Source organism: Aquila chrysaetos, chromosome 2, assembly GCF_900496995.4.
Source record: "Aquila chrysaetos chrysaetos chromosome 2, bAquChr1.4, whole genome shotgun sequence".
NCBI lineage: Eukaryota > Metazoa > Chordata > Aves > Accipitriformes > Accipitridae > Aquila > Aquila chrysaetos.
The window spans coordinates 13206208-13229404 of NC_044005.1; the positions used below are offsets into that span (position 1 = coordinate 13206208).

Here is a 23197-nt window from a genome sequence, read left to right on the forward strand (position 1 = left end):
ATGGCATTGCAAGGCTGCTGCTTGCACTGACTTATGCCTGCTCTTTCCACCAAGCAGGTACACATGCATGTGTAGCACGAGAACGGAAGGAGCAAAGCTCTCTTGCAAAACATAACTCAGCAGAGCAGAAAACAGAAATACAGTTTACAAAAACATCAGAGATCCCTCACTGCAGCTAAAAGAAATGGATCCAAGTTCAGCTGGGATAAAAAAGTTCCACCTGCTTGCCCTGATGACCTCTGCAAGGGCAGTTATCTCTTTGCCCAGTGGTTTAGTTGGTAAGTGGAAAGACCACATAAATCAACAAAGTAAATCTTCAGAAGCCTCAAATGATGAGAAACTCATCACATTTAGGAATTATTGCTAAAATCAGAAGAGTTTAGTCATCTAGTCTAAATTGCATATTGCATAGGCCAGCAATTCCCATGCTAGGCGTATCACATCTGATTGATTTGCAGCATCTGCTTCAAGTCCAACCTTATTTTATAGATTTTTAAACAGTGGAGCATCCAACGCTCTCTGAGGAACTTGTGGCTGAGCCAGGCAAAAGGTCCCATCCACATCACCTCAATCTCTCGTCTGTCCCTAAACCACAAAACATCCCCTGCCATCAACCCTGCCTCTTTCTTCTGTAGGAAAAATTAATCGCTTCCTAATGCAAATGCAAGAATTAACCAGAACGGATCCGAGTCAGCAAGGAGGGAGGCAGAGACCCACTTCAGAGAAGCAGGGAAGGCAGAAAGGGACTTTGATCTGTCTCAAGCTTGGGCTTCGCTCTGTGAGCAAGGTTTCAGCAAGAGTCTGACCCAGTAAGTCAGGACCCTGGTTGAGCTTCAGTCATACCAGCCATTGTAAGGTTATGTTCCCTGTACTACAAATCTAATGGGAAACACAGTGTATATCAACCCTTCTCCTTCAGGAAAGCATATTAGGGCCAAAAAGTTCAGTTCCCCAATTCAGGCCTGATGCAACTCATTCCAAGCCATGGCAAGACACCTGCATGCCTGGGATATGAGGGGAGACCATGCGCCTGTCTCCCCTTCCCTGCACTTCCCACCTAAGGCAAACACGAGGGCAGGAAGCTCCATGGATCTCAACAGGGAGATGAGCAAGGCGTCAGGGCGAGCCAAGCCCTTCCCTTAGGGCCCTCTGTGGAAAGCAATGGAACCAGGCCAAGGGGAGAGAGAGAGGCTTCCAGGCAGAAAGCACTTGGCTGCACGCCTCAGCCAGGACAGGGAGCAGCTTCCACCTTCAAGGAGGACAGCATCCTCCCTGCTGCTTGGCTCCCCGATTCCTGCACCATTCGCCACCAGTGCCACGGCTCCTCTCCCACAGCCTCATGGCTTTGAGGGCAAATTGTCTGTCCTCCCACCAGTCCTCCCACCTCACACACCAGTGATCAGGCAGTATCCACAGGCCCTGACTCTGTTTGGAATACTGGGCAGCCCCATCTCTCTCAGCCAGCAAAGCTCCCCTGACCAAAGTTGTCCCTCTGCTCCTTTGTTCCAGCCCCAGTGGTAATTACTGTTTTGATGCAAGGGTGGTTTTTTGGCATCATGCTCTTAATATTCAGGCTTTATTTTGTAATCATTAGGATTCTTCTTTTTAATGGTGCAAGTAAATTATAATAAACACATTATACTACATCACATTCATATTTTTAATGCGGTGTCATTTCCCTGACAATGTCTGAGGCAGCATTTTAAAGCAAAGCCTAAAAGCATAAGTAATTTCTAACTCACAGTAAGAGAGAGAATGAAGTCCCTTGGGGAGCTGAGTTTTTGAACGTCCTTTCCTCCAAAACCATCTGCTAGTGCTCTCCTGCTCTCTCCCACTCCTGCAATAAGGAAAGCTATTGATGGTTAGTGACTTAAAGTGACAAGACAGAAGGATGCAGACTATCAAACTGATTTCAGTCCTTCATGAATGACATGCACAGACAGGGCTATGGCCACAGGCAGGCTGGACAAAAGTCTTGGACTAGTAATGGAGGTGACCTGAGCGACTGCTTGTCCACTGCTTCTGTGAAAAGAGGGGCACATTGCTTCTTTCACTTTCAACACATGTGCAGGCTTGCCCAGCAGGAGGGATGCTGGGACCTTAGGGACCACAGAGCTTAGGAAAACTACGGAGAACACTGTAGGGCCACGGCCATCTGACAGAGAGCCATTGTAGAGCTCTCAGTGCTAGCAATGGGAAACACTCACATGCAAGCAAGAAGAGCGTGGCACTCCCTCAGGTTTGCCGCCTCCTTCAGATACCCAAGGTTTGACTCAGCTTTGCTGCCACCTCATCTTCCCTGCCAGTAGCAGCACCAGGGCTGTGGTTAGACTGAGAACGCCCAGGCAGAAAAACACCTTCTGAGACAGCCTTGAGGTAAGAGCTGCTGGGAGGGCAGACCAGGTGAGTCACTCGCCGAGTCACTCGTCGGGTAGAATATTCTGAAGGATAAAACCAGATCATTTCCTTCAAAGTGACATGCCAGCTGCACAGCTAAGGTAGCGTACCTATCATTCAGGTTGCCTTCACTGTGGAGAACATCGGCTGTGGTATTGGAGCTCTGTACAAGGTGCTGGCCAGAGACGGCCAGTTCACATTCACATCATCCCAACCTTCATGACAGGTCAGCAAGCTATCACCCCATCAGCCAGGGCCATGGTATCGAGCTCTAGGTGACAGACTCAAGGTGTATCTCCTTATAACCCTTTGCTTCAGTCAGTCTGATCTCCTGGGAGACTATGGCTTCTCCTGAGGGTTGTCAACCCAGATTGAGTGTGCAGTGGGAGACACTCCACCCTCCACTCCCTCTCTCACGAATAAAGCATTCTCCCCCAGCACAGCCTGTCCTGAGACTTTTGTCTGCCGCTGGCCCCTTCCAGCACTGCTTATACCCCTGCTTTTAGGGTGCAGGGGAAGCACACTACCAGCATGGTGATGGGTGAAGAGCATGGCCGGCATCCAAGCTATCCTTCACTGTGGAAGAGACTCGGTAAATCCTGGCTCCCCAGTGAGATCAGGCCCCTGGGGAAGCACAGAGTAGGAGGCAGCTGGGGGGTGGGGAGGACAGCATGGCCAGGCACTACAACACTTGTCTCATGAATGCTGTGAGCACTTGAAGTCCTAATTATTTGGTACCACATGGTATCAGCTACACTTACGTACATACTTAGATATGCCTAGCAACGATATGCCTGTGGTACTGATGCATTGCCCACACGATGAACAGCCAACTCACATCAGATCTCCTCCTCTTACCAATTTAGAGAGACATAAGGCAGTTAAATCTCAGCTTCTGAGCTTGAGCTTTTTCTCAAGTAATATCAGCAAATATTCTTACCACCAGAGGTCTCTGGCTCAATATTGCCCTGTGGTGGCCACAGCAGTGACCTTTAACTGCTCAAGTCTCACAGGCACTCACTCAACACAAGCCAGCTAACAGCAGACCTTGTCCTGCAATAGCCCATGCTGCACCTGCAAACAGCATTTTTGCTTGTACAAGCCAGGGAGTTACCAGGCACGTTTCTCTCTACTACGCAGCTAAGCCCACTGGGGCCAAAGAGAGAACCACAATCCTCTATGCTCTGCTCAAACAGCAGGACTCTGATGTGTTCCCATCCTTTTTCCGCTTTTTCTGAACGATGGGAAGAGAAAAAAAGGGGGAGCGAATTGCCTTGCTGCCCCTGATGGTGAGGGAGTAACTTTCCAAGCTAGAGCCAGGCAGAAAAGGGGAGGAGTAACACAGAGCTTGGCTCAGCCCACCTCCAACTTAAAAGGAAAAGCTCTGTTTAGCAAATGCTATGCCTTTCAGAGGGTGCCAAGCAGCACTGAGCACTCACTTTGGGAGGTGACAAGTTCCAGCTGGTAGTCTGGATCTGCATCTATTCACCTTTTCAGCATTTTCAGTTCATGCATGCAGAAGTGGCACTGTACTGTACCACACCAAGGATACAGAGCTGGGAGGGTATTTGGAAGTCTTTTGTTCCAGAATCAAAAAAGCCTTTCCTGCCTCCTGCTTGGGATTTGATGCTTTAGAACTGGTTGCTCAGATACCAAACAAATCTTGTGTAGACTCCCTATTAAAACAAAAGCATAGAAATTTATGCAACCAAATCCCTGCTTTGGACTGTGACCTTAGCAGACCCTATTCATTAATTAGGCTACACTGAAGCTTTACTCAGATCCAAACCTGACACTGATGCAGCTGACTCTGTAGGAGACACCCTTCCTGACAGGACACATACCGAACATGCTGTTTTAATGCAATGTTGACCACAAGTGGCCTTGATGACCTAGACATTAAATATAGTGTGGCAGAAAGATATGTGTCCTACCTCTCTCTCTGTTAGCTGGTGTCTGTGAAGAAAAAAGCCAGTTTGACTATCTGAGCTGATGACTTTTAGCTCAGCTGGGAAAAGGGCTGCATGCACTGTGATAGCAAGTCTTGAGCTCAGAGCCTACAGAGAACCTGTATTCTTCATGATATCAAAACATGAAACTCTAGCACAACGATCATGGCATTTTGGCCTGCCTTCCTAGTTCCCCAGCCTCTGCAATGGGAAAACACAATTCTTTATTGGTTTGTTGCCCACTTTTCTATTACTGTAGGATGTACTTGCCCTGACCATCACGCTACTCTCAAGTCCACGCCCTCACTGTAAACTCCAAGCTTGACACCCCACTGAACTTCTGGTTAGCAAGGGTCACCCCATCCTGCTCACCACTTAGGTTTACTCCTTTCTGAGCAGCTTTTGGAAACTGCTTCCAAGCACAGTAAGTCTGTCACAGCAGCAAACCTTCAACTCCTGTTTCTTGTTTGCCTGCCCTCCTTCTTCATCTGCCTATAGGTAAAGACAAGTTTACTGCTGATCATCCCTTTGGAAAGTGCTGCTACGACAAGAAAACATGGAGAAATACCTGAGATGGCTGGCTTTGGTGCAAATTACCAGGTAATAAATAAAAAGGTTACAGCACACAGTGCAGGCCTGTTGAAGACAAAGGCTGATACTAAATGTGAGCATCCACTTGTGGAGGCATCACCTCTGGGGAGAAAGATTACTGAAACCAGCACCTAAAGCTTGACAAAAATGGATTTACTACATAAATCTAACCATTTTCCTTTTATAAATTTGCCACATTGTTGTAATGTCAAAACATCAGTGATCAAATGAATCCTTCTCATCTTAGCTCTTGACATACTGATTCTGAACATAAAAACAACCAAACAAAACCCTACTTACGTTACAGCTATTACAGGTGTTGTTACTAGCCGGCTGGTTGCTTTCATGGCTTCTCTACAATGAAGACCACTGTTTTCGCACAGGCCATCAATAAGCCCTGAATGTGCTCACGTATAAACCAAAATAGCCAGAGGACTGATCTGCAGAAATGCTGAGTGTCCACAGCACCAAATGACATCAATGGAAGATGCACATGTTCCACACCTTCAAAAGGCCTGGCTTTCTGCTAATGCCATTCAGATCTACCATTATCTCTGCTCAGTTCATTATTAATACTGGTTTTCTCAGAACCTCTTTTCTGAAATTCAGGTGCTTCCAGCTGTTTGCAGTAACCTAGATAAGAACACATCAATATCAGAGGGAAACAAAACTACATTAGCACTACGCAATGCAAAAGACCTTCACCCCAAACCAGGACCAAAACCGCAAATACTATATAAAACCTACTACACAGTTACCCCTGTGACTTGACTATCTTTTGAAAAGACATGCTCCTGTTTTCCAACCAGTGGCATAAAATGACTTCCAAAGATACTCCTTACTTAACTGGACTACAGCAGAGACAGTGGGATAAAGAGAAGAAAAAAAGATGGTTCCTTCCCCAAGTGTCAGCCATGTTAGTACTTTATAAGTCACTGCCAAGGAAGAAAGACACTCAGTACCTGGCTATCACTTCATACAAAGCAGATGCATTTATTTTGCAAAATCACTTGCCTGGGATGGCTTCCAAAAACATCCCTTACTTGGCTGAACAGAAGCAGAGTTGCCTCTAGAGATGTTGTATGGCAAAGCCTTAGATCCTACTAATATTATTCCTGAAGCCATATCCAGATCCATTGTAGTGAAAGCTTTGCCATGGATTTATATAGGACTAAATACGAAAGACAAGCGTTCCAATATTCTCTACTTGCCTGGCTGTGTTATCACAAAATAATTTTTCAAAATAATAAAAATATATATATTTTTTTGTTGCTAGTCACCACAGTGTGGTTAGAATTGTTACCAGTATTTCTTGAGCTTAACATGACAACTGAATACAGATACCATAAATCTGCTATTGGGAAAACAGCTAAATATAAGCCAAGAGATCAATGATACTAATGTTAATAAACAAAAATAAACTAATTTTCAATTGTTGTCAGATTATTTATTCTTTTTGTGAAAGCAAGAATATGTACATATTCTACTGCAGAATTCTACATACAGAATTCTACTGCAGCAGTGATTCTCAAACGATGCTCCATCAGGCACTGACAAGTGGACCATATTTGATTTACAGAAGTATACAACTTTTGCAGTGCTTTTTAAAAGCTTGATGGAAAAAGCGCAGGAAAATCTGCAAAGAAGTTTTAGTGGTGACCCAGGTCAACCCACTCAAGAATTTGGGGAATCACTGTTTTATATTTACTCACGCTGTACAAGTTGGTACTTGTACTGTTGTAAAACTAACAGAGATCAATAATGAATGATGAGAATCTTGAATGCAGAAAGCAAACAGGATAATGATACGCAAATCATCTCGGTACACAGAGATAGGTCTAATTGTTGGGTCCGTTAGACATTGGATTTCAAAAATACCCAGCTCAAGCTGAAAGTCACTGTGACCCATTAAGGTCCTCAAAAAACTCTGGACACTAGATACAAGAAGAGCTGTGCTACTCCCCACAACCCTAACTTTCTAAATGAAAAACTGCATGAAATTTGGTGAAATTCAGTATGAAGAGAGCATGAAGAAAGTTTCATTTGTAACAATTGATTGAGGATATGATTTATGTCTGTGTTATGCCGACGTGTTCCACCTTGGCTGACTTCAGGAACTGTAGCAGGGAACCGTAGACCTAAAGCAAGAATCCTTAGAGACAGACTTAAGAAACCACATGTTTGCCAAGATCTGCAGAAGATTCCTATTATCCACCAGGAAAGCTGGCAAAACTCACAAGGTAGGGAATAGTATCTAGGCTATGAGCCTGTCCGTGCTGCCCAGAACAAATGTGCTATAGGAGACACTGAAGTCTAGCTCTTAGCAGTACAGTTCTGCAGAGATAATATGCTTCTTTAGGTCTCTGAACTTGACAGTAAGATAGATGCCAACCTGCTCCTAAAACTGGCTTTGAGAAATCACTGGATGTATGATACGTGAAACTTAGGGATTGAATGAAGCATGGCCTTTTAAGTGAAAGCTGAGCTCACCTTGCTCAGTATGCTTTCAAAACTCATCTGGCAAGATATGGCATCTCTTGCCTATTAAAAAAAAAAAAACAAAACAAAAACAACCAACCATCTGTCACCTTCCATCTTGAAAGTCTTCTATTAAAATCAGGTTTAAGAAGTTACCCTATTGCAAGCAGCCAGCAATGGTGAAAAACATGCTGCAAAGGACTACGGACAAGGTTAAAGGTAATGCAAAAACCTGCTGGCTTTAACTTCAGTTTTAATAAAATACCAAAGCTTAAGTAGAAGGAGCTGCTTTGCTATCCCCCCGGACCTCAACTCCTGTCCTACAGCAATTAGAAGTGGCAAGATGGGGAGGAAGGAAAGAAGGTGACATGCAAAACACTCAGAATTGCCTCTACACAGTCCTGTGCTTTCCTCCCAGGAATGCTCTATATGGGTGCCATGTAATCATGTAGTCGTGCATGGAAGGACAGGAGAAAGATCTCTCCACGAAGCAAAGAACAGTATGAAAAGAAGTCAGCAGGCCTTCAAAGCAACAGGATCCAGCTCTCCAATGTATCTGTTCTCAGTACAGACAAACACATATCAGATTTTTTTTGTTCTTTTAAACACAGACCCCATGCTGATAGTATTTTAAGTAACCAGCTAATTAGACCTGAAGCCCGATAGATCTCCTACACAAGTACCTATGGCATCAACGTTAATATTTAACAAGGTCAGCATTATCATTACAGAAATATAAAGTGAATTAACAGTGCTAAACCTGTTATTTCAAAGTGTTACACTGATCATTTACCATGTTCTCCATAACTTAAAAGGACTGACTTTCACTACAGCACCATGGAATGAAGTGCAGATCCACTGCTTCACATGTTTGTTATTCCCAATTTGGAGCGCTGGGTGTGGCTCACAGAGGGAACAGACTATAGCCCATCTGTTGAGGCAGAGAACGGATTTAGCAAGACAAGCGTGGGAGCTGAGCAAGTAAAATCTCAGTCATCCTAGCAATTACCCTACTTACTTTGCACTTCCCATGATCAGCTGGCTGGTCTGTCCCCTGTAACAACCAGGGATTGTGGGGTTTCTTGCTGGCAGCTGCATTTTTCCCCCTGCAGCTCAAGTAAATTCATTCTTTTTTTATATATCCCCCTGCTGCGTAGCCAGGCACATGTGCCAGGCAGTCTACTGGGGGCTTCCCTGGAACTTTCCTCCCAGTCTTTTATTTTTTCTGGGAGAGGTCTAATTAGCTTGATCTTTCACCTGACCCAGGAGAGCTTTGCTAAACTCATTCACCCCATGGTTATGCAAAATACAGCAGTGCAACAACTTCAGCACGGAGTCATCTACTGAGTATTCTCATTTCATGCTTTAACAGACATAATATCTACGCCACTTCTCCTTTCTGTATACAAGATACCTATGCACGCTCATAACAACAGAGAGCTCTGGGCAAAGTCTTGCTATACTGAGTAGACTACACGTCCACCGAATACAAATAAAGCATGCAGTCAACTTGTGCAAATTCAAGATGTATTAACATCCTGTACTTACCAATTCTGTACACATCTTTAGGTATATTTTCTCTGGATATGAGATTCAAAACTCAAGCGTTGTAAATTGAAGTCTCCTTCCTTTATCTGCTGTAAGTGAATCTCAGCTGAGGTTATGAGAAAGGTATATTAAAAAGGAAAAATAAGTCTTCTTATTTCTTCTGGTTTCTTCTATGTTGGACAAAAATAATGAATAATGTTTGAAAGATTAATTCATAACTACAGCTCCACTCAGTGCTATTCAGTTGTGCACTATTCAGTGTCTCTATCAGAAAATCACAAGCTATAAAAATCAGTATATTTTAGCCATTTCTGGGGCCAAGATAGAAAGAGCATTTTTCAGTTTGGAGGATTCAGTATTCTTTGGTATTTTGTTACCATTGTATTAGCTTTTAGAGAACAGAAATCAAAGCTTTTATGTATGTGTATATATATATGTATATAAAAAGTCCACATTCCATAAGAACATAAAGTTTCTCAAACAGATCTTTACTTTTTCTACAGCAGGTTTTTTTCCCCACTAGCATCAAGCAGATTTTTAACTTTATGGCTAATATAACAACTTTAATAGGCCTATTCAAATAGATTTCAAGTCAGATAAACTCAAAGACCAAAGGAATCATAATGGTAATTCTGCCTAGCTTCCAGTATGATACCACCACAGTATTATCTACAACATTTTCTGCACTGAACCCAAAACCTCACTTCCTATCTTGATTTCAAGTGATGAGAAATCCATAGCTATTTATGTGATAAACCTAAATATCGCCATTCAGCAGACTAGAGAGATAATTTCATTTATCCAGATATTTTAATCTTTATCCGTGGAGCTCTGGCTGTAATAACTCACAAAAGATAATGACTGCAACTCAACTTTCACTTGCCAGTAATTAAAATCTAGTCTTCTATACCACAAGTTCTCTTCTGTTCTGCTGATATAAGAGTGGTTATTTTTAACTACAATAACTCATTATCAAACAACTAGAATGATCTACTTTGGCAAGCGATACATCAGCTTTCTTTGCTGGCCATAGTACTATTTCCAACATGCAACTTTCACTTTCAGGAAGGCTACAAGAGGAATAAAGCCTGCATCTCACAGTTTACAGCTAGAAATCCTCAATCCACATCTTATCTCTCTTATCCTGATGGTAGGGATGGGATGTGGACAGGGCTGGTTAATGTAAAAACTGAAGACCAGACATTTTTCACCAAGGTAATGAGATCTCCATATCTTCATATATGATTTATGCTTTTCTAATTACTAATTAACAAGGCAAAGCCATAGAAAAACAGGCACTTGAATTTCAAGCCTTTACACTCGGAACAGCATTTACTGAAAAGTTGTCTCAAGGTTGTTGCTTCACATCTATCCAGAACTCTAGCAGAAACAACTAGCAACAGCTCACTCATTAACGGGAGTTTCAAGAGAAGCAAAAAGATAAGCTAGAATGCCACACTAGTCTGAAATAACCCACAAGTGCCTTTGAGATACTTGACAGGACTCATCTATTGAGACGTAATGTAGAGGAGTTATGGGGTTCAGACCTTCTGACATTCACATGTGTGTGGGGAAGAAGGGATTCTTGTCCATCACATCAAAGATGCTCTTTGCACAGGTACGAAGAGTTTGGAATAAATGTGATTCTCTGTACCTGTATAAATAAAGCTATGTTTAGACAATGACCCAAGTCCATAATTAAGTGTTCCTCATTATCATTTTCTTAGTGGTAGCAGCACTTCCTAACAACAGTTCTACTATCTTACTTAAGCAATTAATGTATTTTCTTTGATACTTGTCAGTGATGGATTTTTGTTGGTACCATTTAACATGATCCTATGCCTTTTTATTGCTGCAAGACAAAGAAAACCAAGAGTTACTTACATATCTAAGATGGCTGTTTCACACCAAGTCATCACAGTCATCTGAACTTCCTTAAGCTGTGACATAAGGATTACTCCTGCATAATAGCAACGGGCTGGTGCTGCAAGGAGAGTACCATTTCCCTGCAGGAGCCAGCAGAAGCAGCTGAACCAGTTTGTCAAGATAAAAGCTATGCTAACTGGCAAGGACATTGCCATGTGAATCTGAACAGGATTCCTGTGGCTGGAAGTGGGTTGAAGTGTCAGAAGCATCATTAATCATTGCTGTGCTTTCTTGTGTGAAGTTACCCAGGTCGCAACTCTTGTCAGGAAACAGTTCTCCCCTCTGGGAAGTGAGGCCAAGGTGCTCTCCTGAAGCTCCAGCTGTAGTTCCAGTTAAAGGCCAGAAACACAGAGGTCTTCAGATGAGCTCAGACATTATAAAATGCAAGGAAGGGTGCAGTTACAGCATGTGGTACAATCACCTATTTTCTGCTTGAACATTTTCTAGCTGTGACTGCACATGCATATTCTTCATTGAAAGGTAAAATATTTAACATGCAAGTGCAATTTTTGTTTACCATGTAAGGAAAGAAACTTGTTTACTTCTTCTATAGCAAGACCACCTTAATATAGAGGCAATAAGCTTAATACTCAAATATGAGAAGTGTTTAATTGTCTGTGCTTGGAAGATGACCATTTTGCTGGTTTGACACATCTGTCACAATTTAAAAAATATATGAAATAAACTTTATAATATCCAGATCCTTACATTGTCATTATATTGTCTGGGGTAATAGTAGGGGAGGGGTTTCATAAGCATGTCTGTCTTCCACATCAAGACAATTTCCAGACACAGAGAACTCTCTTGTGAATAATACAACAGATGAGTCTTACCACAGTAATTTATTTCTTAAAAATCTAGTTTATTGCACTTGTCTCAAAGCACAAACAAAACCAAAAACCTAAATACAGAAATAAAAGTAAAAACCCATCCTAATTTCATTAAAACTACGCTAAAAAGTAGTCTGATAAGAGCTCTTGACACCAATTTAATATTAACGACCATAGTACAGTATTATACAGTAAACAAACAACTAGCAAGCTCTAGCCATTATTAAGATGACTTTGAAAAATGTAATACAAAAGTGTCACTATTAAAGAATGCCATTGTACTTGAGCATCTGGTGCTTGGCAGGGCACAGAGAAGTACTCGTGTCCCTTCTCCAAAGGGATTGACTCAGGAGCTGCCACAAGATACTTTCAAGCTGAATTTCAGCTTCTTTGGGGTCCTCAAGATACCAAACTATGCTTGCATAAAACAGACTGGGTTACCTCACAAGCTGATTCCATTACGATCCACTGCCAGACAGGCTAAAAAAACCCACTGGGGTAATCTCCATATACGGATGAGATAGCTATGAAGCAAACATATCATCTGTAAAAGGGAAACAAATCTGTCCTCCCTATAACACTGAAAGATCAGACTGAGAACTGACAGCCAATATCACAAGTGCTACTAAAAAAAGTGACATAACTGGGTTCTCTCTCCACTGATTTACATTCTCACCTTGCACCATGTTTGTTCCAAGTTTAGTGCAGTACACACATGAATTATTCTGAAAGAGAACAGAGGTTAAAAAGAAACACATCCTTTTTCGTATGTATTAAGTTCTCAAAACAGAAACATCCCCACTTTTCAACTCCTGGCCTTTTCTGAAGCTGGCTCTTTTACAGTACTGGTTAGCAGCTGCTTAAAACATTCTGATGATTTATAAGCTTAGAACAAACATAAAATAACTCCTCCACCTACATACCGAACTCAGGTTCTCTCATCTATAGTTCTATTGCTTAAAAAAGATGAGGTATCTTTCAAAGAAGATTTAGTTTAAAGAAAAATAAACTGCAATGATTAACTTAGGTTACTTCCCAGTTCATCACATACCTCTGCTGTAACATCTGTTAAGACACTTCAAAATTTAGCTAACATAGCTAAAAATCAGAATATTGTTAAGTATTTTCTCACAATATCACAATTTTTAATGGGATACATAGGTAATTCTATCAATTACCATTTTTCCTTTTAATACATCTAAGTTTGGTACTCAGAACAATTTGAGTCCAAATATTAAAGCACTGGCTGGAGGCACAAATACAGCACAACAGGAATTATGAAAGCTGCCTTGTACATTCCTGCTTTGTACTACAAACCCAACATGCAACTTCTTCCTACTCCAAAGTGGGACTTACCCCCCAAAATCTACCAGCTTCCTGATGGCTGTGTGAAATGGGCAGATGTCCCCCTGAATATTAGGTGTAATCCAAACTTCTCCCTTGTGAATGAAGCCAAATTATGAACCAAATTTCTAGAAATGGAAGGTTAGTATAGCCTTGCAGATATTTACATGGAAATGGATCAAACCAAGTTCATTTCAACACCAATGCTGTATAATTATGATGTTCTGAGATCTTACTAAGAAATACTTTTCTTTATTTTCTTCCATGCTGCAAGGGAAAATAATTCTAAATATATGTACAACAGTCGGAGAGCTTTCCCATCAGTTTGGAGTTCCAAGTACAAGAAGAAACTGAGAAATGCTTAACGTTTCTGCTGTAGAGAAATATTTAATGCAACAGAATTTCTTCTCAAAATAAGTATACATGTATTAGTGTGCATGCTGTTGTGAAGTAGTCACTTTCATTGCTAGTAAGATTAACTTAAGAGTTATATTTCCAAAGGAGCTTCTACAGTAGTACGGTATAACAATTGCAGTATGCCACACCTAAAGAGTCTCCCAAGACATAATGGAACAAACATCAGAACTCACAGCTTGGGGCTATTTAACAGGTCAGTTTTTCAATACAAAAGTGCTAATATTACAGGTCCAATAAGTGGCTTTTAGATCCAACATTCTGTACATACATTACAGAAATTCCGTATGACCTTCTGTTTTTTTCACTGCTTCACAAGCTTGAGAGACTTCATATCACTTCCCATTCATCTTCAAAATCATCAGGGTGAAGCAGAACAGAGTTGTCATTATTTTTCTGCAAACTATGGGAATGGCTAAAGGTCTTAGTGAGGCGCTGGAGAAGGGATCCTGAAGCACTGATCGCCCACAGTTCATCTAGAGGGGTCACTGCAAAGCATAAATTATCCATCTTTTAATTCAGGTAGCAGGTTCCAATTATAAACATTAAATAAATAATATTTGGATCCATTTTCCTAATTATACCCGGACAAGGTTTTTACTAATGTGATAAAAGCACCCCTGGTGAAACTCTCACAGTCAACAAGGCATTTAGAGTATGCAGCTCTCCCTGCATATGGTCAGCTTTAGCACCATCAGGCAGAAGTCAAAGCAGGTATCCCAATGTTTTGGACTGTCATGCTGAACCAACTTGCCTGTTAAACGTGAGACATTTCCAGGAATCTTCTTCCAGTAGTCTCCTGCTGGATTCTTGTCAGTTATGCCATATCGACGAGCTACATCTCCATTTGGACAGCGTGCCCAAACAGTTCTTGTACTTATAGCCAGTTGACAAGCCTGCAAACCTAAAGATAATTGGGCATGAAGAGGGAAAAATCACAGGCTTTCTTATACACTAAATACACTTGCAGAAAAGTTTATTAAGAGAAGATGGCAAGACTATAGCAGTTTTTATATATTTTTATATTAATATTAGAGAAAAACTCTCCATTATAAAAGGCACAAAGAAACACCTAGTTTTCCAGGAGGCTTTCTAAGAAAGGATTGGCAAGAAGACAATTTAGGACTACGTATTTACTTACACTGACTTTAGGGGAGTTAAACAGAGTAGATGCTATTCAAATCTGAGCTTCTGGCCCTGAGTAAGCAGAATATCACAAAGTAGGCCACTTGCAGCACATGAAGCACTGGTGAACAAAAAAGCTTTTTAATTGCTGACTTTGTACTCACTGCATCTATTGACCATAAGGATATCACAATGTGGATACATTTTGTTATGTGGCCACAGCCACAAGCAACAACCAATTAGAGGATCTTCAAAACATACTTTTGGAGCCTCTGCTGTATTTTACTACCATATGGGGAATAATCCAACAGTTATAACTTTAATTTGTCTAAAAATGGTTAACATTATAGACGTTGTAGACTTTTTGTTTCTTCCTCCTCACAAGAAAGCAAGTAGTCTGCAACTAAGTGCCATGCGTTTATGCAGTGAAAAATCTTTAAAAAGCAGACAGCATCAATACAGTTATTTATAAAGGAACAACTAAAATTTAGTTTTATTCACAGACAATGCAAAACCATAATTAACTAATCTAGACTGCGTCCAGCACGCAGGATTAATAGAGAGATGTGCAAACTAGCATAAGGTTTTTGTTAGCCACATCTAGATAGGAACCCCATGTTGTATCATGTCTAAATACAAAACTTCCCAAGCACAGTAGTCTCCTATTGCTTAGGAACACTGCCCTAGTTCTAACTGAAAGGGAACTATACCATTTATTAATTCAGTGGCAGCAGCCTGAAATAACACACAATGGAAATTCATCAAAATAATCAGATTTCTCTTCAATAACTAGTTAAGTGTTTTTAAGTAAAACCAAGGTCCTCTTTAAAAGATAACCCTTACCAAATACTTTACTATGTTCCTATAAATAAGCACACTTGATTGCTGAGAAAAATATTGGATTTAAGCATTGCCATCCAATTTAAAAAGCTACAGAGGAAAAAAAAAAACCAAACAAAAAACCCAACACTGAGAAAATGGCAGAAAGAACACAGAACTGATGCATTAATTTTTACCTGGTACATGTTCCCAGTCAGTGCCTACAGGCATTTCATCTGTAATTCCAACTCGTACATGGACATTCCATTTGCTATCAATTGCCCACAACATCTGATCATTTGGACTTGAATGAATGCTGACCAAGTTGATTCCTACCGGCTATAAAAATTAAGCACAGTATTTAAACTTTGTACTACTGTATCACTTGTTCTTCACAGAAGTACGCAAGAGAAGTAAAATATTTACAAGATACTAAAGACAGGAAGAAATTTGACTGACATTTTATTTGTAATTGTACAAAATTACCAATTTTGCAAGAAGTCAATCCCTTCCTAAATAGAAAAGGAACATGAATGAATGTCACCCGAAGTTGCTGATAAAGATATTAATATTTAATGTTCAGCATCTGAGTCTAATAATACTAGTATTTGCTTAACCACTGTTATTCCACTCAGGTACAGTTTCAATTGCAAGTTGAAGAGGGAACTCTTCCACTGAAATGCACAAAGTGCAATATTTTCCTCTTGCCTTCCTGAAAGTTTTCCTAACATAATTAAATCTGCACTTTATTTCTAAACATATACAAGCAGTACATTTTTACAGTCTGAATGTCTCCTTTTTGCAATGAAATGGTGATCTGCCTTCTTCCCTGTACTCCATTCTACAGGATTATGACCGTAGAACTCCTTGCAGACCACTGCAGTACTGGAGCAGCCACACCTGCAGGACAGCATCCACAACACTACCTGTTGGCACACTCAAGTGAAATACGCTTCCCATTCTGCTCCCAGGCAAGTCCTTATTCTATCTGCTTCTATGGAGATTTGCCTTAACTACAGTTCAAAATCAGTGTTACTGACCACGTTTTATGGACATCATAAAGATGATGATTTTGTAGCAAAATATATCAGCCAACACGTTTAGCAAATACAAATATCCTGCAAAACATGTACTTTAAATAAAACGCAGATAAGAATAAGAAAAAAAGCTTTTCTCCACATCAGCCTAATAAAGCCACTGAAGAAGACAGTAAGGTGCCCTGAAATACATCACCACCTGACAAAGAAGCACTGCATTTCTTGCTTTAGCTTCATAGGCATAAGCTGAATTCCCAGTGTGATAAATAGAAGAGCAAGCAGCTCTGCAAATATAAACCTAGGAATACAGAAGAATAATCTGCATGTGTATATAAGCACACAACCCAGTTCCAGATGGGCCTTCTGTGTACATAACAGTTACTTGCTTTGGTTTTGCTCTTAAAATTCTGGTGCTAACATGTGTCTGACCCAGCTATAAGCAAGTTTGACTTGCATCACCAAATCAGTCCTGTCTCTTCAGGTTGCAAGGCCTTTGACAGACTATCTTCTCATGTTTGTGCTCTCATTAGGTACTTGCCCTCCGTTGGAAGCTTGAGGCTGGTAGAGGCTAGATGAAGTGTTTAGCTCTGGTTGCAGTAAATTCACAATGGCTGCTGTTTAAACACTTACTGTAAAGACACTAATTGTCTTGAAGATTGTTGACTACATGGAACATACAGAATCATAGCATCGTTTACGTTGGAAAAGACCTTTAAGATCATCAAGTCCAACTGTCAACCCACCACCACCATACAACTGCCTAGTTACTTTCAAACTAGTATTCTGCTGTATTACAAATAAACTGAAGTACCATATTGAGGAAAAAAACCAAAACAAAACCAAAAACAAACCAAAACCAAACCAAACAAAAAAAAAACCCCAAACCAACCAATCAAAAAAACCCCAAACCACAGCAAAAACCACCCCAAACCCCCATACAACTCTCCCCTCTGGTTTTGCTGCCTCTTCACTGAAAGTTATCCTCACTCCTGGCGCTGTTTCTGTTTCTCCCCTCCACTTTTATTCATTTCTTTCTATGGCTACTTTGGCTCTGACTCCTCCTACCTTACCCTGCTCACCTTCCCACAGCACTGTCATGCTGTGTGCCTTGCTACTGTGCTGCTTCCAGCTTCACCACAACCCTCTCCGTGTTTCTGCTCTTGTAGTCCATGTTTTCAAGTAAGGGAGCTGTACAGTTAATAGCTTGTGCAGACTGAATTACTGCATGTAACAGATCTTTACCTTTTTTCTTTCTTTTTTTTTTTTTTAAATCCACTTATCTCACCCTCCCCGCAATGTTCTTCTACCACAGTTACCTCTTCCTCTGATTTAGGACTTTCTGCCACTCTTCCCCCATCTCCTTCCCACCACGAATTGCCAGTGTGTCTGTCTATGCTCCACCTCTGCAATATACTTCCATGTTCCAACTGTGCCAAACAGCTTGGTGTGACCCTTGTTACTGAACTGTTGGGATTTGTATACCTTGCCCTCCATTCTTCCATGTCAGGATTCCACTCCTCTCTTCCTGTCATTCGTCTAGAAAAGAATTCCCTGAAAATGAACTGGAGGAATATTTCTATCCAGAAAGATGTACTGAGTGCTTACACCCAGTACCTAAGCCTGTTCATTACGACAGATTTATAGGTAGTGGAAGCTAATAAAAGCAGACAAAACACCCCAAAGAGGTAGCATGAAAGGAGTTGCATGATGCTCAGCTAGATTGCTTCTGATACCACTGCAGGTTCAAGTATAATCAAAGGAATTACCTCTACCCTATTCTGCAGCACCAACGTATCTAAGAAACAAATGGAAATTATCAAGTTCAAAGTAACAACTCTACAGTCTTGGCCAAAAATTCTTCTCATTCTTTGTTTTTCTAAGTGAGCTCCTGTTTCCTCCTTAAGTTTCCCTACCTCTCTGGGTATTTGACTTCCAGCTTCTCATCCTCTTTCAGGCTACTTAGCTCTTTCTGATAAACTCGCATCAATAAAACATCCTCCTACTCACTCTCATTATAAAGGATCCAGGCAATACACTGATGGCAGCATCCAATGCTCTTAACAGAAAACACCGCCCTCCACTGCAGCTTTCTGCTGTGAAACAGACAGCAAAGGACAACTGATGGGACAGATAGCTATATAATTATATACAGCAGCTTTTGGCACAAAACAGTGACAAGAGATTGGGAAACAAGTACAGGCAATTCTTAGAGCCTGTTGCAGAGGTTTTACCTCTGTGTTTTTTTACCCAGAAAGCAGCCACCTACAACAAAAAGGTGGTCTCACGGCTACCACAGTAGGGCAGATAAAATTAATTTAAAATTTTCTTGACATAACGTACTATTTTTTGGAACAATCATACTGACAGCATCTCAGATATCCCTCATTTTCACTAAGTTTTAATTACCATAAGCATGCTTTAAGTATTTTATAATCTATATAACAAGAAACAGAACTCTACAGCTGCAGTTAAAGATTAGAGTTCTCCCATGACAGTAGAGAGATATCTGTACAAATTTATAAATCTGCTGATAACATTTCAGAGACTGATAACCATGAAAATTAATAAATTATTTCAGCGGAGACTTTTCTCAGCTGTTTTAACTTCCAATAGCATTCATGAGATTTATAAACCTTGACTGCGAAATGTGTCATATTTGTAATTTACTGAAGAGTTTGGAATTTTAAAGAGTTTCTCAGCCTTCCTCTTCAGATGCTGACACACCAAACTGTTTATAGGTTTATCCACAATACTCATCAATGTGAGAGATCAACTTGTTATACAGCATTAATGGATTCCGTGTTATCTGATAAAAAATGGTGGAATATTGTTTTCCTTTTACTTGTGGTTGCACAAATTTCTAAAGTCAAAAAATCTCAGGACACTGACAGTTTTAGCCAAGAACAGAACGCAGATCCTCCTGTCCTCTGGTCTTGTACGTCAGCTACAGAAACCCCAGTCACTCTCTGTCTTTCGAAGATTTCCCACTACAACCACGGACTGCAACACATGCTAACTATGTACTGTGCAACATTTAAAACTACATACTAAGCTGTGAATGCCTTTGTTGTCTGCTACAAATAAAAACAATGAAAAATAGTTTGCTAGCACCCATATGTCTGATGAGAAAACAGTGCTGATAAAATGAAGTAAACTTGAAGGAAGCACTTAACCAACAATTTGTTAAATGGTATCAAGAAGTAGTGTCTGTGCTAAACATATTTAAGTTACAAAGTTGTCCGTTAGCTTTATAATTCTGTGCAAGTAATTCCCTTTCTTTCTGCAAACCAGAGAAACACGCTTCAGTGTAAGAATTTCATTTAAACAACAGTATCAAACAAAATCCAAAGTAAAAACTAATGTAGTTCCACCCTCTCCCCCGACCTACTACTCGAAAGTTTTGTCTTATTTTACCTAATTCGGTCATGGCTGAACCCAAAACACAGTGCTTGAACTTCCTTGTCAAGGTGGAAAGGACAAACACACACACGCCCACAAAAAAGGCATCAGAACATTTTCCATGTCACTTTTCAGGAGCACAGAGTGAACGTAGCAGCAGACCTGCACTATCTCTGTTCTGCTGCAAATATCCAGGACAAGGAAGACTAAACATAACATTCTCAGCCTGTCCAAGCCCAGTCCTTTTAATAACAGGTTGGTGGCTACACGCAGCACAAATATTCTCCTCACCTTCAAAAGACAAATCAGAAACACCATCAGCAGGTCCAGGCCAGGCTGTAAGAAGGTCAGATTAAAGATACTTCTCACACTGTTGAGCATTATCTGTATATCAGACTAATCTGACTTTTTTCATGACTAACAGACATTCAGACCCTATTAACTACAATAACAAAGAATGCAACTTAGAGACACCCTCCTTTAATACAGGCCTAACTATTTGCATATTATTTTCTAAGTTCCATTTGAATGAAGGTTGTAAAGCACTTTCAGCATTACAGATATCAAGAAAGCATGAGCAACGTAAGAGTGGTATTGACCAGAATGTTTTGCATTCAGACCTTGAGGAGAACAGCTTACTAAATTAAGTGCCCCTTTTTTCTCTGCAGAGAAGTTCAAGGCAATATACACGAACAGAAAGATGAATCTATGTTTAGTCTTCCTGGAAGCCATGTGTTCTTCAGTAATGCTGCCATTGTACTGTCAGAAAAAGATTATTATTTATTGACTGAAAAACTGGAGCACTATTTTCCTCAGAAGCCTTAGAACAACAACATGACCCTTTCCCCCACTTTCTGCCTGTAGTGAATAAACAGATGAGGGCCTTAGCTGGATATCTCCAGTCTCCAGGAAGAAAAGGCAAAGCCAAGGAGTCAATTCCTTGACCTCTCCTTTGTCGACTCTATATTTTTTAGTCCAATGCTTTTTCTTGCAGAAACATGGAAAAGACTACAACATATGGCATCAAATGCTAGAAAAGGTCATACCAAACCCATGCGACTATTCAACATGAAAAAGCTCAACAGAACCATAAAATACTTTCAAAATATTTAGTACAACTGTTCTTTACAAGCAATTAAAAAAAAAAAATTAAACTTTAATGCAATCACTAAGACCATACAAACTACAAGCCTACTCAGGTTTGCCCAACTGTCTTCTGGTTATAACTGTCTTATACCTAAGATTATAAACTGTAGTGTAGGAGATGATAAGCTGTCTGTAATAACCACTACAGGCATTTTTAATAACATACTGAAAAATTGAACTGTTAGGACAAGAACAACTAAGTTTTTACAGAAATGTATGTTAAGTACAGGTATGTTAAGTAAATACTACATGCAACAACTTCCCATGAAACAGAACATAATTTAGCACGAGGTAATAAAAACCTAGTATAAGCAAAGCTCTGAGTAACCAAGGTGCTTTTTTTTTTTTTTTTTTTTTAAAAAAAAACACACCGTTAATGGGCATCAGTAAAACATGCTCTCACACTGGTTATGCCAGTAAAGTGCACCTCTCTAGTTTTTGAAACTTAAATACCTTACCAAGGAAAGTAAAGCATTTTTGTAAGGTAAAAACACCCATGCATTTTTAACTTCAGCCTCAGCTCTGCTTTGCTCTGACAAACATAAACAGTTATTAAACTGTTGCTTTTTAATGTTTGTCCATGTTACTTAACACATTTGTGATGAAAACACCACACACCTTTGACGGTAACAGAAATTCCCATTTCATTAAAGCACTGCTTTATGAACAAATGCATATAACCGTTATGTTACAATTCATTTACATCACCACAGGGGTGAAAAAAACACCAACACACCTGTAAAAGAAAACCCCATGAACTCAAGGAGGACATAAAAAATTAATAATTAAAAAAAATTTTAAGAAATCAACATTGACCAATTCTGAAAAAGTTACAATCTGTCAGGATGCAAAATACATCCTGTAAGCCACTGAACACTAGAAATGCACTCAAGATACAACAACTACTACTCATCTAGTAGTACTCAGCCATAGAATCAAAGAATGGTTTGGGTTGGAAGGGACCTTAAAGACCATCTAGTTCCAACCCCGCTGCCATGAGCAGGGACACCTTCCACCAGACCAGGTTGCCCAAAGCCCCATCCAACCTGCCCTTGGACACTTCCAGGGATGGGGCATCCACAGCTTCTCTGGGCAACCTGTTCCAGTGCCTCACCACCCTCACAGTGAAGAATTTCTTCCTTATACCTAATCTAAAGCTCTGGACTAAGTACTGTCCCAGGTAAAGTGTGGACCCCAAATACAAGGCTATGCAATGTGTTAAACTACTGGATAAAAAGAATAGTACTCCAGGAGTCAGGGATCAGAAATGAAGTCACTGCCTCCCAGACAGACGATTCATTTACTAGACTATATATAGTCGAATCTCCTCTGCCTTGCTTACTTCTTAGCTTCATTAGATTTGGGTTCAGTGGACAGAGTCTTCCTACAGACCAGACTATTTGGCAGTTCTGTAGGAAGGGCCTTCCGAGCAGGAGAGAGTCCACAACCCAGCCCTCCAGCTCCCTGGGAAGGCAACTGATCGCCAGGCTGGTCTGCAAAGAGAGGTTTTCAGCACTTTGTCTACTTATATCATCATAAAATAGGGAGACAGTAATACACTATGGGGAGAGGCCTCCAAGCTCCTAATTCAAGGTCAAAGGGTCTGATGTGCCCAGCAGTTATCCCAGGGTGTCTCCTTACTCTGTGCAGACTTGTTGGCTCACTGAAGTTCTCTTCACTGACCATACCCTCTGAGCTTAGCACCCACCTTTGCTGCCCCAATTTACTTCACAACAGCTAAGCTCCCAATTACAAACCTGTCAACTGGATCCAGCCCCCCAGAGCTTTTAAAATCAAGCAAGCTGAAGTTTAGTCACACAAAAAACAATAAAAACTGCTCTAACCAGAATTGAGAAAACGCAGATGTAGCTTTAATGAAGATGAAATAAAACAAAAAAATCCCCCAAACTCTTAGTTTATACTAGCACAAGCAATTTTTTATGACTGTCTCTCAAAATCACTGTTCAAGGACTCCTATTTATTAAATAGTTCAGGCTATCACTACCTACAAGCACATGAACAGTTCCACTGAAACCGAGGCACATGCTTACTAAATCAAGACACGTACACTTTACCCATGAATTTTTACACCATTATGGTTTTATTTTTAAATAAAGTAACTCTGAAAAACTCTCAAAACTCAACAATGATAATTGTAGTAAGTTTATTTACCCAACTGAATGTTAAATATATT

At 40.4% G+C, this 23197-nt stretch overlaps 1 protein-coding gene across 7 annotated transcripts in view; it reads right to left on the reverse strand.

The window, feature by feature from the left end:
• Nucleotides 1–11730: 11730 nt before the first annotated feature.
• Nucleotides 11731–23197, reverse strand: part of TECPR2 (tectonin beta-propeller repeat containing 2) — a 45702-nt gene continuing 34235 nt past the window's right edge. For 4 of the 7 annotated variants that reach the window (XM_030029986.2, XM_030029996.2, XM_030029977.2 and 1 more), the window contains exons 18-20: nt 15619–15760; nt 14232–14381; nt 11731–13965 (exon numbers count right to left, since the gene is read on the reverse strand). In XM_030029986.2, coding sequence (XP_029885846.1) covers nt 13808–13965; nt 14232–14381; nt 15619–15760 — 450 coding nt within the window. In that variant the 3' untranslated portion in view covers nt 11731–13807. Of the gene's footprint in view, nt 13966–14231; nt 14382–15618; nt 15761–23197 lie in introns of those variants that run through there. The other 3 variants (XR_005933892.1, XM_041128611.1, XM_041128610.1) reach the window with 3 other exon arrangements.